The sequence below is a fragment of the Typopeltis vanoorti genome, chromosome 3 (genome assembly GCF_054136105.1).
Source record: "Typopeltis vanoorti isolate ZY-2024b chromosome 3, IOZ_Tvanoo_1.0, whole genome shotgun sequence".
NCBI lineage: Eukaryota > Metazoa > Arthropoda > Arachnida > Uropygi > Thelyphonidae > Typopeltis > Typopeltis vanoorti.
The window spans coordinates 80,754,018-80,771,863 of NC_143551.1; the positions used below are offsets into that span (position 1 = coordinate 80,754,018).

Here is a 17,846-nt window from a genome sequence, read left to right on the forward strand (position 1 = left end):
ATATTGCCATTAAGTCTGGAATGACTCAAGATGATAAATTAATAAAAAAGAAAAAATCATTGCAAAACTTATTCATTATAGAAACAAGTTGAAATTATTAAATATGCCAGAAGAAAACTTATTTTAATGATATTTTAAGACATAAAATTGTCCAAGTTATCATATTTTAAATATAAAATATGATCATTTACATTAACGTAAATAATTATTACATGACTACAAGTGCTTTCACAAGATGAGTTTCTATGACCAAAATTAGCACCACACCCCGCTTCCTCGATTATGCAAGCGGCACGTGGTGCTTTCTTTGCCAGTAACTTTTTTTCCTCCAAGTTACAGTTGAACAAAAATTCACTCATCATTATTATCATCATCATCATCATCATCATCAAATTCCTGATATGTACTCTCAAAGGGTGTACAGGGTAATTACTACATCTAAAAGTTACACCATTACTAACTTCCGATCAATAATTTTCCTCCAAATTACTCTGTTATCTGTCAAGACTCCATTCTTATCAGATCTTATATTTCTGTCTTTTAAAGCGCTTTATACTGTATCAATTCATTACATTTTGGATTTCTTCTGGGTGTTTTCTCTGCCAACCTAGCAGAGAACACTTGTTTTGCTAATCTTTTCTCTCCTATTCTGTTTAAGTGACCATACCACCTGAGACTAGATCTGTTAACACATTCCTGGATGCTAACAACGATGTCAAGTTCTTTCCTAATATCCTCATTTTTGATGATACTGCCACTGATGCCGTATGTTACTCTACTAATCTTTCTCAGAACTGTCATATCAGAGATTTCTAGTCTTTGATCAAGTGTTTTATTTCTAAACTAGCTCACGGATCTATAAGTTAGAATTGGTTTGAACACTGTCTTGTATACAGCTAATTTAGTGTTTTGATAAATTTCTTTCTTATTCCATATAAATGTATTCCGCTGACTTCCTACCATACCAGCTTTGTTGATTCTGTTGTTTATTTCCATATTTAATTTACCATCTTCACTAAATAATGTGATGTGCCTAAATAGCTGAAATATTTTTTTGTTCAATAGGTTCATTTAGGATACAGTTGATATTTTCAATGTTTCTGCATATTTTCATGGTTTTTGTCTTTTTATTGCTGATTTTCATACCAAATTTATTACAACAGTTATTCAGTTTAGTTAGGGAATCTTGCAGATTTGTATCAGGTTTATTTAGAAGTATAACATCATCTGCATACAGTAAAGAACTCAGATTAACATAACCAATTTTGATATCACATTTAATACTACTTAACTACGTAATGCGATCCATATAGATAATGAATAACAGTGGAAATAATGTGCACCCTTGTCGCACACCTGATTTTACTTCCTCTACCTCCTTCAATTCTAACTGCTGAATTACAGTTTAAATAGAGACTGTATTACTTGATATAATATCTCATTTACGCCATATAACTGTAGTTTTTTGAAGAGCTTTCCTATTGGAATCTAGTCGTATGCCTTTTCAGGATTTACGAAACTTAAATACAAATCCTTGTTATATTCCCAAGATCTCTCAACTATTTATCTTAAAGTGAAAATCTGATCATGACAACCTCTGTTTGTCCTGAATCCAGCTTTTCTTCACCAAAGTTGCCTTCCATAATTTTTCGTATCCGTTTCTGAAGTATATTTGCATAAATCTTACCAGGAACACTCAGTAGGGAAATATCCATGTAATTCTTACATTCCGTTTTATTTACTTTTTTATAGATGGATACTGAGAAAGCTTTGCTCCAATCTTCTGAAACTCGACCTTGTGACCAGGCCTTCTGAATTATGAAGTGTAGTCACTGTAAGACTTTCTTACTGCATATTTGAGCATTTCTGACCAAATTCAAAAATTCTCCTTAAAGATTTATTAACGAGATTTCAAATACTGCTCTCTTTTGAAACACATTTATCGGTTATGTTTCATAGCATGTAACCGATAAAATATTGATCTCTTTAACAGAAAAGGGCAAAAAGAGAAAAAATTTTCTCTGTACTAGCCGCTTTGAGAAAAAACTCAAAGCGGCTAGTACAGAGAAAATGGAGTAACACTATCGTATAAATTAAACATTAAAACAGAACGCGTAACATTACACGCATGGAGCGTGTTGCGTTAGTCACTGTTATGAGAGCACGTTCTGTAGTTTTGAGCGAAATTAAATTCTCCCAGACTGAGCAATCTCAAGGTTCTTCATATTTCAGCTATTATCATTCCCTGGTTTCTGTTAAGATTTTCTCCGGAAAGGAGGACTATAACGACTTCCTTGAAATTTCTGCAACGGAAATCTTCTTCTAGGTAAGGCATGGAGCTGCTATATAATATTTCATATTATGAAAATATAATAATAATTCGGGATAATTTCAATACTGTGGAAACTATTACTGATTTTGGTCTCTCATAATAAATAAATTTGTTAATAAAATTCTTAACTTTTGAATTCCACTGCGAACAAAAATTCAAAAGGCAACAAAGCGTTCTTCTTTTAATTGATTTTTATCTCATTTAATTTCTGATTAGTTTACTGGATCTTTTCAGAGTTTGCTGTTATAAACAGAACAGAAATCGTTTGTATTATAGGTGGCGTATTTGTATTTTATCGTATTGCCGTATTTGTGTTTTTTGCAACTTGTATTTTGGTGCTTATTTATTTTTAAACAGTTTACAGTCATAACACGAATTTATTTATAGCTGACTAGAAGTATGTTGGATTACTGGTGAGTAATTTCAATAATTTGTTCAATAATTTCTCTGGATTTTCGGTGTTTCGAACTTGTCGTTTCGCTAAGCGTAATTGGAATGTCCGAGAAGATAAATGATTATCTTAGTGTTCATTGGGATTCTCGGTGCTTATAGTTATTAGGGAATCTCATCTATCGGGACTCTCGGTATGCTTAATTAATTATATAGTTAGTTCATAATTAGAGAGAGAGAGAGAGAGAGAGAGAGAGAGAGAGTGTATGTGTGATGTGAACTGGTGATGGGCCAAGAAATGCTGCGGAAATGATGATTAGGAAGTCCGGAAATATTACGTGAATTGACCGGGTGAATGAGAAAGCAGCGATCATTACTAATGATTTCAATTAAAGCAATAAAGATTGGATAGAGGAAGTAGTAGCATATGATGATAAGGAAATTTAGTTTTCAGGAATCTTTAAGAACGAATGTGACAGCAAGTGTTGAGTGAATGCGATGATTTTGAATTTGGTTATAGCGTCAGAGGATTTGATTCTGGCTGAAACGTACGTGGTCGCTGACAATGGTCATGAATCACCATGTGGTATTGCCTTATGTGTTGCATAGGCATCAAAAAGTCTTGGACAGCAAAGCGTGATGTGGAATTACGCGGTAGGCGATTTTTATAATCTTATATAAGTCAATTTGCGGAGGATGAGGGTAAAGAGGTCAAAACTGCATGGAAGCTAGTTTAGGACTATTTGCTAACAACAATGGCAAAATATATACGACGAGTGAGAAAAAATGGAGTAAATGGATAACCAGTGGTATGAAAAAAGAATTGAAAAGAAATGCAGATCAAATGGTTATGGAAAAAAGTATAAACTGAAAAGTGGTGGCTGAATAAAGAATATAAAGTTCAATTGAAAAAGGTGACATTGAAAGTATGGTAGGGAAGGGAAAATTAGAACATGAGAGGAGACAAATACTACTCCCAATTCTTTCGTTATATAGTCAGCAAGAAAAAGAATTGTGTGGATGAATGGTCTTGCTAGATGGAAAAGGTGATCGAGTGACCAAGCTGTGTGATATAATAGAGCTGTTTAATGAATAGTTCAATAAAATGTTCATTAAACAGTGCGTTCTGGGTGGCAGTTTTTATTCCAAATGGAGATGGTGATAGTTGAAGAGTTAGAAGTAGGTGAAATGGATATATGTTAGCAAGTGGGATTGGATGAAATTTCTGTTCTAAAGGAATTGACTAAAGAACCAGCAGCACCATTCACTTGATTGTTTAATGAAAGCATTGCAAATGAGAACGTTTTTCTGGGAATGTAAAGAGAGTAAGATTATGCCGCTGCATAAGGGTGGTGGGAGAATGGAGCATCAAATTATACACGGGTTTGTATAACTTCTGCTATTAAGTTATTTGAGGAGTTGGTGCTAAGAGCGCGATACGATACGATACGGTCTTGGACTTATCAGGATAATATTTATCATTCTTTCCCTAATCAGGTTGTTACGTAGCAAGTAAGAGAAGAAATATTATGGAAAGATAACTTAACTTAGAGCTGATGGTAGGAAAGTGTTAGAACCAGAAGAAATAGTTCGATTACTAAGTGATCACTTTGCAAGACTAGCAGGTGGTGACGTTGCAGTTACTGAGATGACAACTGATGTGGACATTGAGGTAGACGAACTGGAGGTACTCAATATATTGAAAATTATCAATGTGAAAACAAAAGTGGGCCTGGGTGGTATGTTAGCTGGTGCGCTACGACAATGTGCAAGTGAACTGGTAGTGCCACTGACGAAGTTGTTTAATCTAAGTCTCAGCTCTGGCAGGTTTCCAAGGCAGAAGGTAAGATAGTTTCATTACATAAAGGTGGCTCCAAGACAGAAGTAGGAAATTATAGACCAATTAGTATCTCTGGCAGTCGTTAAAGTTTTGGAAACGTTGACTAAAATTCAGGAATGGGTGGAGAGTACAAAATTCGATGCAGCATAAATTTTTATATTTTTTATTGCATCGACTTTTACAGAGGTCACATCTAGAAAAACTTATAAAAATAACTTTTGGTTGTTATTGTAAAGAGAATACTGAAAGCCTATGTATAAAGCCCAAAGGGAATTAGCTTGCTCCTCACATAAACAAAGAATGTTAAAATGGTGCCGAGGGTGGTAAAGCCTTGCCATCGGAAGGTTATTTTGATGTTAGTGCTCTGATTAAAGTAATAGAGCTCTTTTGTTTACAAGTTCAGTCTTAGGCGACCTTTAAGGTCAGTGGAGAAAGGGGCGGCAAGAATCAAACATAAATTCCACAGTCCGGTAAAACGGATTAAAGACATACGAAAGGGAAGAAAAGAGAAGTCGGAGGAAATTTTAGATCAAGAGAGAGTTCAAGGAAATATCTGGGGTTCCCAAACCTACATCCGGAGTTTGCGCGGAAAAGTACGGGATTTCAATCCTTAACCCAAGGTTCCAGAAAAGACTGAATATAAGGCAAGGATCTTCAACCATCAAGGACCGACAATTTTGGCTAGGACACGGAGAAGTCCGAAGGAGGAAAACGGAGGTCGATCTGCCGCAAGTCGCTCAAAATCAGAAATGAGGGTAACCAGAAGTGATTAGCCACGAAGGAACCAAGCCGATCCTGAACAGATCCTTTGCCACTCAGAAGAGTCTGCGCAAGCCCCGACAGCTGTGACCCTTCGCCCGAAGTTCAAGACGCTGGGAAATCGCTCCTCAAACTCCGCCAACTGCCCTGACGGACCCGCCGGTGCTTCGAGAACCTCAAGGGAAAAAAAACCAAAAACCCGAGATGGAGAAGAAACTGATATGAAACGGACTGTGAAGAGGAGCACTAAAAAGAAGTAAAGAATTAATGTGAGTTGTTTATTATAAGTTGTTTTATATGTGGCGTAAGAGAACTGCCTTAGATGGACTGCTAAGTTAATAGTGCTAAGATATTTATGTCCGAGAGTGAATTGATGCAAATTTATGGTTGGAATTGTTAAGGGTGTAGACCAGAGCATAGCTATTTCCTAAGAAGTAATTAGGCTAAAAGGTTAAACTGTTAATTGTAAGGAACCCCCAATGTTTATATTGCTAAATTGTAGAATTGCTATACAAGTTATATTTTATGATGATTTGCTTAAACTAGGAGTTGAAATTTAAGTTGAGGTGATTATTGTAAGTTTATTGAATAATCGCGGGAAATTGCCTTAAGAGTTGTCACATTTAACGTAACTGAGATTACAAAGAGCACTTTCCGTATTGCATGTATTATATATTCAGTCTTAGTATTTAATAAACATGCTTGTTATTTATATTCAATGAGTACCGCCTGATCTTTAATATGCAATGCACTGTTTCCAAATAAACACGATCCTGGGAGCGGGGAACTAAATGATAGATAAGATAAGGAATGCATAGAAAGCCACGACTGTAATTTGATTAAGAGAGGATTTTGTGTTAGATTAGGACCTACTGAAATTACTACCTGTTCTTATACCACAAGGAGGCCTGGTGGGGAAGCTTAACAAATAAATTTCCAGTGCTCTCAGGTATAAGAATATAGAGTCACGGAAGGTTGGGTAAGAGATAGAACCAGAAATAAGAAATTAAATAATACAGGATAAATAGATAGCCATATTATACAATGGCGCAAAAATAACAACCGTTTACAGAATAGGAATATGGAGAAACCTACCTTTTACAAAGCCTTGCTTTCCTCTATGGAGAAAGCAAGGCTTTGTAAAAGGTAGGTCCTGCCTCAGTAGTTTATTCACATTTTATAATAAGATGAAAGCAGAATTGGATAAAGGAAAACAACTACACCATAATATTGCTGGACTTTGCAAAGGCCATTTGACAGAATACTCCATGGAAAACTATTGCATAAGTTGGAACGAATGGGAATCGATGTGAAACTGGTGGCGGATAGGCAGACATTAGAGGATGGTGCATAGTGGAGTGGAATCAAGGCACATGAAGGTGATTAGTGGAATGCACCCATGGCTCTGTACTAGTATCACTAATCATTAATTTGTACATTAATGATATAGAGAAAGATCTGAGGGAGATATTCAGTTGTTCGCTGACGATGCAAAACTAGTGAGGGCAATAGTTGATAAAAGTGATGTAGATATCTTACAGGATGATTTAAATAATAAAAATAAAGTGGATATTATATCCAGCATTATTTAAAACGATTTAAATAAATTCAGAGTGCCGAAAAGGACAATGGTTGTCAATTTAATGTTGTGAAATATAAGATAATGCTCTTCAGGATGAAAAGATTAAATGCTTCCTATCATATTGATGGTTCTAGATTACAGGAAATTGACGAGGCTAGGAATATGGGGATGATGGTGGTTATTATTTGTCTTTACATTGACAAGTAAAGATAGGGTGGTTATTATCCCTCTTTATAGGCTATGATTCGGCCACATGTTGACTGCTGTGCACAGATTTGGTCACCCGCATTTTGTGAGGATTAGGAAGTGGTGGAGAGGATACAAAGAAGAGTGCCCAAGATGGTGATTGGTCTGGAATGTTCCTTATGAGGATAGATTGAAGGTGGGTGTAGAGGTTGCACAGTATAACTTAAGAGGGAATATGACGGAAATTTATGTTACTAAAGGGATTATATAAGATTGACACAGAAGAAAGTTTTCAGCATGAGGAGTAGGGGAAAACAATGAATAATACTTGGAAGTTGTCTAAGAGTGTGCGTACTAGGTTCTTTACTTGGAGAGTTGTGAATCAGTGGAATGAATTGTCAGAGGTGGTTGTGAGCGCCCCAGCAGTGAATAAGTTCACGGATATGCATAGTGGGTATTGCGTTAATAAATAGAGTGGGTCTTCCACGATAAATAAACAAATACAGAGTCTCCATGGAGTGAAAAGACTCCATCGAGTACCCTATAAATAATAATGTTTTTTAATAATAATAATACTTTTTTTATTGATCTCAAAAAAAATATATATATACAATAATCATCTTGGGTGAGATTCCAGCATGTTTTTTAAAAAGTACAGCAACTAAGTGCTGCAGATTACAGTTCCTTTATGTTCACAAGATTACATTTTTACAGTATTTATACAATAACAATAAATTATATATATATATATATATATATATATATATATATATATATATATTTACAATTTTTGCTATATTGTATTTGTCACTAGAATACAGGGAGATATTCAGTTGTTTGAAGATGATGCGAAGTTATGGAATGTTGTACATCGCTGATTGGTTGCCTTGAGGAGGAAAAGCAGGAAAGGTGGGAAGATGAACGAGAGTAAAGGTTTTATGTTGCTGTGTACAGTTTTGAATTTTGGCATTTGCATATGGGACATTGCCTATTCTGCACCTGAAAGCATACTGGGGACGTAGAGACAGCACGGGATCTTGGAGGTCATAATGGATAAAAAAATTGAAATTTAAGGGAAATATTACAAAGATTGTAATGACAACTCAGAAGATTGCATATTAAGAAGAACCTTAATCAACATCGATAAAATGGTAGTTATTCCATTGTATAAGGCCCTTAGAACCACATGTGGATTACTTAGCTCGAACCTGGTCGTTGGAATTTGGATTTGGTGGGTATGAAGATTTTGCTGAGGATGCAGAGGCGGTTGACAAAAATGATTTCCGGACTGTGGAATGTTAGCTATGAGGATTGCTATGTGTATTTGAGAAATACCCTGCTCAAAACTATCTGTCGGATAGTTATAAATTTCTGCAAATAATTATAACTATTGGGTACTTTATACATGAATAAATATTTCTTACTTATGGACATAAGTAATTGATGAGATATTGTTTAAATAATCGATATTTATTACAAATTTAACAAATTATACATTTTAGCGTGAAATAGCTAATAGAAATTTTAACAAGAATAACAACAAGAATACCAAACAAGCTTTTGTTAATTTTTAATAAGGCGTATGGTCTCCATTAACAGCCAAAACAGCGGTACATCTTGATTGCATGGACCGGGTAAGATGATCAAACAGTTCTTGTAGGATATTTTCCCACTCTTCTGTGAGAGCAATTTGAGTTCTTGAAGCGATCATAGCGGCACCAGTCGAGCAGAAACTCGCCTACCTAAACCGTCCCAGGCATATTCGATTCCTGTTCACCGGATTACAATTCGGTGAACAGGAAGGCCAATCCATTCGTTCAATACTTTCTTCCTCAAATCACTCTTGTACCAAATTGGCACGGTGTAAACGACGAGCATGCTCATCCATAGAAATGAATTCTTGGCTAATTGCAGCAGCATATGGACGAACTACACGTTCCAAAATCTCATCGCGATAGCCTTGCGCTGTTAAGGAACAGTTTCTGATAAAATAGAGTATTGCCACCTATAATTATTCCAGCCCATACCATCAAACTCCCACCTTAATGTTGGAGTCTTTCACTAACAAACTGTGGATTATTTCTTGTTCCACTTTCACGCCATATCAAATACGTCATCTAATTGCAGACTGAACCTGGACTGGTCACTTAAAAGTACACGAGTCCAATCCTCATTTGACCAATTGTGGTGTTCCTGTGCCCCAATTCTTCGTGCTCTTTTGTGATTTGCAGTAAGTGGAATGCAAACCATTGGTCTCCGAGCATATACACCTATGGCATGAAGACGATTTCGTACTGTCTGTGTCGATACCAGCCTCCCTGTTGCTGCTGCAAGTTCACTTCGAAGTTGTGTTGCGTTAAGTGTTCGATTTCTTCTGGCAAGTAATGACAAATGCTGATCGTCTCTTGGAGTTGTTGTGGATGGGTGGCCTTGACCTTGTCTTCGGCAAACATTTCCCATCTCCAGAAAGCGATTCCAAAGTCGCGAAATTACGCTTTGAGATACACGACACGCTTGAGCTACAACTTGCTGCGTTTATCCAGCTTCTAATCGACCAATGGCTCTCCAAGCCATGGATTCCGGGATATCATGTTGCCCTGCCATTTTTAAAAAAAATGGGTGATAGGCGAACAAGTTTACAATTGAAGTGATAATTATGCACTGTGTAAGAGCGCAACAAGCCACGCTTTTATACTAACCACATGCTAATACTGCTGAGACACGTTTCGACAAGTATTAATATGATTTTGTACGCAGTTGCGTGTTCTACACTGTTGTATATTACGAATAATTTAAAATAAATGTGTTATATTTGTAAATTATTTTTATAACTTTATAATTTACAAGAAAAGCAAAATATCCCTTAATTGATTTTAGCAGTATATTTACTGAATGGATAGGAGAGAGAAAGAGGGAGAGAGAGCGAGAATTTACACATGTTGGAACAAAAGGACGGAGAGTGAACTTGAGGACATTCTTGAAAACTGAGCAAGGGGGAATGAAGAATAAGAGAGTGAGCAGTATCTTTTTACTTGACTAATGGTGAATATACATTTCTGCAAATAATTATAACTATTGTGAATGTGAGTGGAATGCATTGCCTGAATGTGCTATGAATGCTAAGAGTGTGAGTGAATTGAAGCTTTGAAACTTTAGTATGGTAGCTATGTTACAGGCAGGAGAGATTTTCCATGATAAGTCGGTGGACTTATGTAATATTTATATTCTTATATTATAATATTAGTGTATAACATTAATTGTCAATGGTATAAACCTCTCTCTCTCTCGCTCCCTCCCTCGATGAGTCTTTGACTGCAAGAGAGTCAATTTTGCAATAATAATAATAATAATAATAATAAATAAGCTACGAACAGTTGATAAGTAGTGTGGTCCAAAATACATATGGAACTTGTGACCTTTATCCTGGCGCAGTATGATCTTTGGTGCCTTTGCGATAAACAAATCAAAATCAACACACACACACACACGCGCGCGCGCGCGCACGAATTTTAAAAGTAATGTGCAATTTGAATTACATATAAAATATGGATGCAATATTTGATATATTTTCAATTCTAGCACGAACACCCTTTTGTCAGCCTGTTTGAGAGAGACTTTCTTCTCATGTTCCTCGAAAATACGCATATTATTATTAAGACTGTTCCAGTCGATATGGCTGAAGCAATTTGCTGAAGGATTTTCAATAGTTCTATCGGTGCCTTCGGTCCCGTCCGTAATATATAAAAATGACAATATTCGGACGAAAGGTAAGTGCTTAAAACTTTACTAAAAGTAAAAATTAATAAAATTCATTTATACGAATAATAATATATATCATTAAAACTTGAATAAAAACGTTGCCTGTTGATTAGCGTTTGTTTATATGTTTTTTATTCTGATACGCAATAAAACTTTAACAAATGGGGTTAAATAATTTGAAATAAAAATACCTTCCAAAATATTTGAGAATGAAATCATCCTGAAAGGGAAAAATTTTTTTTTTAAGTTTTATTTTATTTTATTTGTCTTTATCTTTTTCTAACAGAAATGCTCCGACTTGATCACAGATTACGATGTCCAAAAATATAAAATTTGATCAGCTGATTAATACAACACTATTACAATGCACGAACCTCCGTAGCTCAGTAGGTATAGACGAAGCCCTTTGGTTGAAAACGCTTGGGTTCGATTCCCGTCGGTGACGTCAGGAACTTTTATCTGTCTCTTTCCACGAAAGGTGAGTTAGCCAGTCTCATACGGAGGTAGAGGATTTTTTTGTCCCTCAGAACAGGCAAACCGGCCGTGTAAACATACGCATCTACATGGGATACTCCTTTGCTTACTTGGGAAATGGAGTAAAACCAAGTTTAAAATTGCTTGGTATCTTTAACATATATATATATATATATATATATATATATATATTTGTATATATATTATTTTAAAAAAAACCTGGGTTTTCCAAAAAAAAAAATTATTCTTCCCGCCTTGCGCCAAACACTGCACCCACGTTTTCTCTCCCCCCGTTTTTTAACAACCTAACAGCGGAATTTTGGAGAATGATGTCATCCTAGCATCCAAACAAGGTATGTACAAAATTTTCTTCCTAAATTATTCTGCTATATTTTCCTTGTTATTGACTTGTTAATGTACCATGGTGTTGAATTCGCTGAATATGATTCGGATGCAATCCTTAACCATCTATCGTTTCCCAAAGCGCTATGTGCGTAACTGTATGATATGCTGTACGCTTACACTGTAGCTACGTGGCAGTGAACGCTCTTTAGTTTACTTTTGTCTGTGAATTATATCAAGTATGAAAAGTAGGTCACTTAGTTCATTGTGGCGAATTCTTTTGAAGTACTGTAATCGGTCATGAACTTTACATTTCTATAGCCGTGTATAAAGAACTACAACAAATATTAAAGAACATAAGAAGTTAGTAATATTTTATTGTTTTTGAATAGCTATCACTGATCTTGTTAACTATTCCAAAAACAATAAAATATTACTCACTTCTTAAATATTAAGCTAAAATATTAATAACTCTATTTTAAACTACATTTCTGTTTTACTGGTAGACCACGCCGTACCATGCAGGCTTTCGAAACCAGATCCAACGGAACAGGGGATTTATTTAATCCTAACTTCAGTAATCTTCTATGGTTGTATACTGAATGTGTTCTTCTGACCTGTTTGCCTTTTTTGCGAGATAAAAAAAAAAACAAGTTTCCATGAGGGAAAACCCTTCCACCTTCGTATGAGCTTAGCTAACTCACCTTCTGATGAAAAGCCCTGATAAAGGTTCATCAGGGCATCACCGAAACCGACTGAGGTTTCGGTGATGCCCTGAGACAAACTGAATTGACACAACAACAAAAAGTAGGGAAGCTTCTTATTTCTTATTGTGTTTCAGGAATAAAGCTAGATTTCTCTACGTATTTGAATTGTTAAAATGGAGTTAAATGAAGGGAAAAAACAAAATGACATTAAAACAGTTTTTTGTTTTGTAACTTTTATGACATTTCATGATATAAAATAAACCAAGATTTTAGGATTTTTAACAGATGGATGTTAAAATTTGGCCTCTACTTGAATGTAGAAGTACATTCTACAATAATCGTTTTCATATTTAGATGAAACTTCAATTTGTCTATTCTGTGATGATAAAAGTATAAGTATCTGGAGAGAAGCAATTTTTAGTTGCGCAGTAAACAACCTGAAAGTTACATTTGGTCAAGAAAATCCTGGAATTATTCAGAGGTAAGATAATTTTCATATTTTTATTTTTAGTAATTGAAAATTATCAAAAAATTACTTGAACATTATTAGCAACGTAAAACTTTTCCCTTTTAAATCAGAAGGAATTAATGGGTTACAACATTGCGCTGTTACTGTACATTTACAGTTTAAGTCTACACAGATACGAAAGTTTTTATGGAGACGTTTCAAAACATTTTTATGAGTTAATTTATAAGTAATTGCTTAGCTTAATCAGGTTAGTCGGATTAATCATTATTATTATACGGATTAATTAGAAATGAATCCGTAATACTATTTTATAGTTCAAATGTAGTTTAAAGGATTAATGTCTGATTTTCGAAGCCTCCGTAGCTTATAAGGTAATGACGATACCATTTGGTTGAAAATACCAGGATTCGAATCTCGTATAAGAATTCCAACACTGGTATATTTACAGCCAAGTTGAAAATCAGTAGGTGAGTTTTGCCTCTCAAAAACAGGTGATGCGGGAAGTTTTTTTTTTTTCTAACATAGTAATGAAAGAGTTCTCAAACGGTCTTCCAAATTTTTGTAGTTTATAATTTTATAATTCGCTATTTATCAATCAATGATAACTAACAGAACAAAAGACCGACTATAGTTCTGGATCTACAAGTGGAGTTTTACTTTTCTTCCTTGGAAGTCTAGATAGAATGGACGCAATATTCTATATAACGCAAGTTATTATTATTATTATTATTATTATTATTATTATTATTATTATTATTATTATTATTATTATTATTATTATTATTATTTCGGCCAACTCCAAGGAGTCGACAGACTCATCGAAGGAGGCCCTAACATCGAGTCAAGAACAACTATTCGACATTCACACAGTATCTATCATACCTAGCCTTGAACTCATTCCCGATCATAGCACCCACAACAGACTCTGGCAGCTTATTCCACTCATTCACCACTCTCCAAGTAAAAAATCTAGCTCTAATACCCCTGCTAACCACATTCTTGCCCAGCTTCCATGTATGGCCCCTAGTCCTCCCACCACCAGTCCTATTCTCAAAAATATCTTCTGGATTAATCTTATAGAAACCCTTCAGTAATTTGAATGTCTCAATCATATCACCCCTTTTCTGCCTATCAACCAATTTTTGCAACCCACAAATCTTCAACCTGTTCTCATAAGGTTCATTCCACAGACCTGCTATCCTCTCCACCTCCTCCCCATCAAGAAGAAACCCTGGCGCCCATATCTGAGCACAGTAGTCTAGATAGGGTCTTATCAAGCTCGATAAAGAGGAACAATAACTTGTTTGTCTCTGCATGTTAAAGTATTTTTCAGAAGTCAAGTGATTTGATGAGCTGATTTAGCCACTTTTGCAATGTGCCCCCTAAACTTCAACTCCCTATCCACTAACACTCCCAAATCCCTGGCCTCATCAATCTCCTGGAGCACGGTTCCACCAATGAAATATACTGCTGCTAATCTTTTCACTCCAAAATGCATAACCTTACACTTTGCCACATTAAATTGATATCCATTTTCCCTAGCCCAGTCCTCCAAACTATCCAAATCATTCTGTAAAATTTCGACATCCTGTGCACTCACAATTGCTGTACCCAACTTTTCATCATCAGCAAACAAGTGAACACTTCCTCTCAGATCCTTTCCTATATCGTTAATGAACAAATTGAAAAGTAGTGGTCCAAGAACAGAACCCTGCGGCACACCACTAGTCACAAGTCGTCTTTTGAACTCCACTCCTGAATAAACCACTCTCTGGTATCTCTCCATCAACCACCCTCCTATCCATCTCACCAACCCAATACCCATCCCCATCTGCTCCAGTTTACTGATTAAAGTTCCATGTGATATCCTGTCAAAGGCCTTGGCAAGGTCCAGTAGAATCACTGTAAACCCATTACCCTTATCCAGCTCAGCCGTCACTGTGTTATAAAACGTGAGCAACTTATTGAGGCATGATCTACCCTTCAGAAAACCATGTTGTCCCCCATACAGTATCCCATTTTCATCTATCCAATCCTGTATTCTTCTCTTGACTAATTTCTCCAAGATCTTGACAACGATTCCTGATATACTAATCGGTCGGTAACTTACAACAGCAGTCTTGGAACCTCCTTTATGCAGTGGAACTATTTTCCCCTCTTTCCACCCCCTCGGGACTAACCCACACCCGAGACTCAAATTAAACAAAATGGTGAAGGGTACTGACAATTCTTTAGCCGCTTCACGTACGACACGAGCTGGTATACCATCCAATCCCGCAGATGTATTGACATTGAGGTTTTGCAATAGACTACTCACCTCCATTTCATTCACCACAATTCCCGTATAATCTATTGATTCATTCATTTCTGCAATGTCACCACCTAGAAGATATATTCTTGGAAAGTGCTCGCTCAGCAATCCAACCATATCAACTGATTCGGTTACCTCCCTACCATCGGCATTCTTTAAAATCATTTTGCCATATACATTTTTTCTTTTACTTGCAACATATCGAAAAAACTGTTTAGGATTCGGATTCTCTTTAGCGTGCATGGTCAATGTTCTTTCGTAATCCATTTTTGCTTTTCTTACCACACTCGTTACCCTTCTGGTCTGCGCTTTATACCGTTCATGTGCCTGCCGGTCACCTTTCTCCTTAAATTCCCTTCATAGTTGTTTCTATTTTTGCAGCTCAAGCTTAATGGTGTTAGTCATCCATTTAACCCCTACTTGATTTATTATTCGGACTCTAGGTATACAGTCAGCCATTGACTCCAGCAAAAACCTCTTAACCGCCTCCCATGCACTATCAACTTCTAGCCCTTGCAGTTGTACATGCTATGGCACTGAACCAATCAATCTCCTAAGCTTATCATACTTACCAACCCGATAATTCCACATGTACCCTGTCTTAATTGTAAATTCCACACCTTTAGCCACCTCCCAAGTCAAGACCCTATGATCACTCTCACCAATTGGTGGCAACGTGGTCATATTCGTTACAGCCAAAAATTCTCAGATGCAATTTCCAGGTCAAGAACTCTCTGACCCCTAGTATTTTCCATTACATGTTGTCGCAGATAGTTATCCCTTAATAACCGCATAAAATCCAATTCCTTCCTCCCATGTGTCCTCTCCTCCTTCCAATCAATGTTACCATAGTTGAAATCTTCAATAATAATTACCCTCCTTCCACTCATTTCTTCTATTTGCTTATGCATACTATCTCCACCATCTATTCCATCACCTGGTCTATAGCAGCACCCAACTGTATATTTTGTTCTGCTAGTTTCAATCTCACACCAAATAGCCTCAAATATGCTCTTTTCTCTATCCTACAGTTCCACTTCTATTCTTCTTGGCTGTAGCTCATCAGCTATCATCAATAACACACCTCCACCTGTTTTATTCTCCCTGTCACTCCTGAACACACCATACCCCCTCACATTCAATCCCACTAGCTGTATCATCTTCTGTCAGCTATGTTTCACTAATGCCAATAACCTGTGGTCTGGAAGTGCCAACCAAGGCCAAAAATTCTTCCTTCTTGTTCCTAATACTTCTGGCATTTGTATACATGAATTGCAGAAGCCGATATGTCCTATTCCTATTTTGATGCCTTATACTAACTATCCCATTCTGATTCATGGTCTTTCCTACTCGCTTGGGCATATTACACACATACTCAATTGTTTCCCTAAAATCTGCATATCTACTCCCCCCCCCTTAATAACTCTAGTTTCCCTGATTTTGCACATTCACTTCCACTACATTCGACAACACCTTTTCAAGTCTCCTTACACCGAATCCATTCAAATGCAACCATCCATTTTATATAAATCCTTTCACCCATCGAACTCATTCCACACATCCACAAATTCCACACCACTCATCAAACATAATTCACGCATAAAGTCATTAGCAATTATGGCCCTCCTTCTATACTCTTCACTGTCATACCGCGGTATATAGACTCACCATCCTAACTCTCTCACTCTTCTCTTTTGCTACCTCAAGCAATTCCTTCACATCCTCACTCATAGCCTTTTTGTTTCCTTTCAAATCATTTATACCTGCCACCACTATCAATTCTTTCACCCGCTGCTTTTGCATTCTAATTGACTCGCTTACATTCTTAACGTTCGCAACGGGTTGGTACGATTTTGTTAAACTCTCAACTAACACACCTCTTACTAAGGAATCTCCATACAACACACTCTCTTTCATTTTGTTTACATTCACTATCATACTTTTGCCTATTATTAGTCGGTACGCTTGGTAAACATTTTTGCCGATGCTCCAGCTGCCGATTTGCCCTATGTATCGCTCCGCGTAATAAAGCGATCTCACTTTTTTCTTTATTCTCATTTTATTCTTCAATGATTCATTCAATCGTTCTGTATGTTTACCATTCTCACTTTCAACTCCTCTCTCACAGCTATTAGGTACTTCCTCGCAAATATCACCATTCATACCTCGAATATTACTGTTATCTAGATTCTCACTTTCAACAACGACATCACTCACACAACCTGAAGCACTCTTTAAATCCTCACATTCTTTACACTTTTTGCACACATTCACTCCACTATCGTTGTTTAACCGGACTCCAACCGCTCTCCTCAATGCATACATTTCGCAAACGGTACACTGAATCAAATCCTTTAAGTTAAAATTTTTAGACAAATATGGCGACCTGGACGCCATCTTTGTATTCCTCTTTATAATTCCTTGATTTCAGCGAAAATATGAAATGAAAGAAAATAATTCAAACTTTGTTCAAAAATAATTCAAAGCAATGCTTTTCTTTGTATTGTGTATGCTATTCATATTTATGTTGCATTATTAAGTTGAAGCGTTTTAATGTTCTCCGAAAAGAAAAATAAAACTGCATTAAGTAAATGAAAATTATCAGAAAATTACTTGAACATTATTAGTAACGTAAAACTTTTCCCCTTTACATCAGAAATAATTACAACATTGCGCTGTTACTGTACATTTACAG

At 36.2% G+C, this 17,846-nt stretch overlaps 1 protein-coding gene across 1 annotated transcript in view; it reads left to right on the top strand.

Annotated features, from left to right (window-relative positions):
• The window catches only part of LOC150108314 (uncharacterized), a 220,779-nt gene that overhangs the window by 13,269 nt on the left and 189,664 nt on the right, over positions 1–17,846 (top strand). Inside the window, exon 4 of the mRNA XM_090390443.1 lies at positions 12,726–12,852. Within this exon, the coding sequence (XP_090246569.1) occupies positions 12,726–12,852 (127 nt within the window). The remainder of the gene's footprint in view (positions 1–12,725; positions 12,853–17,846) is intronic.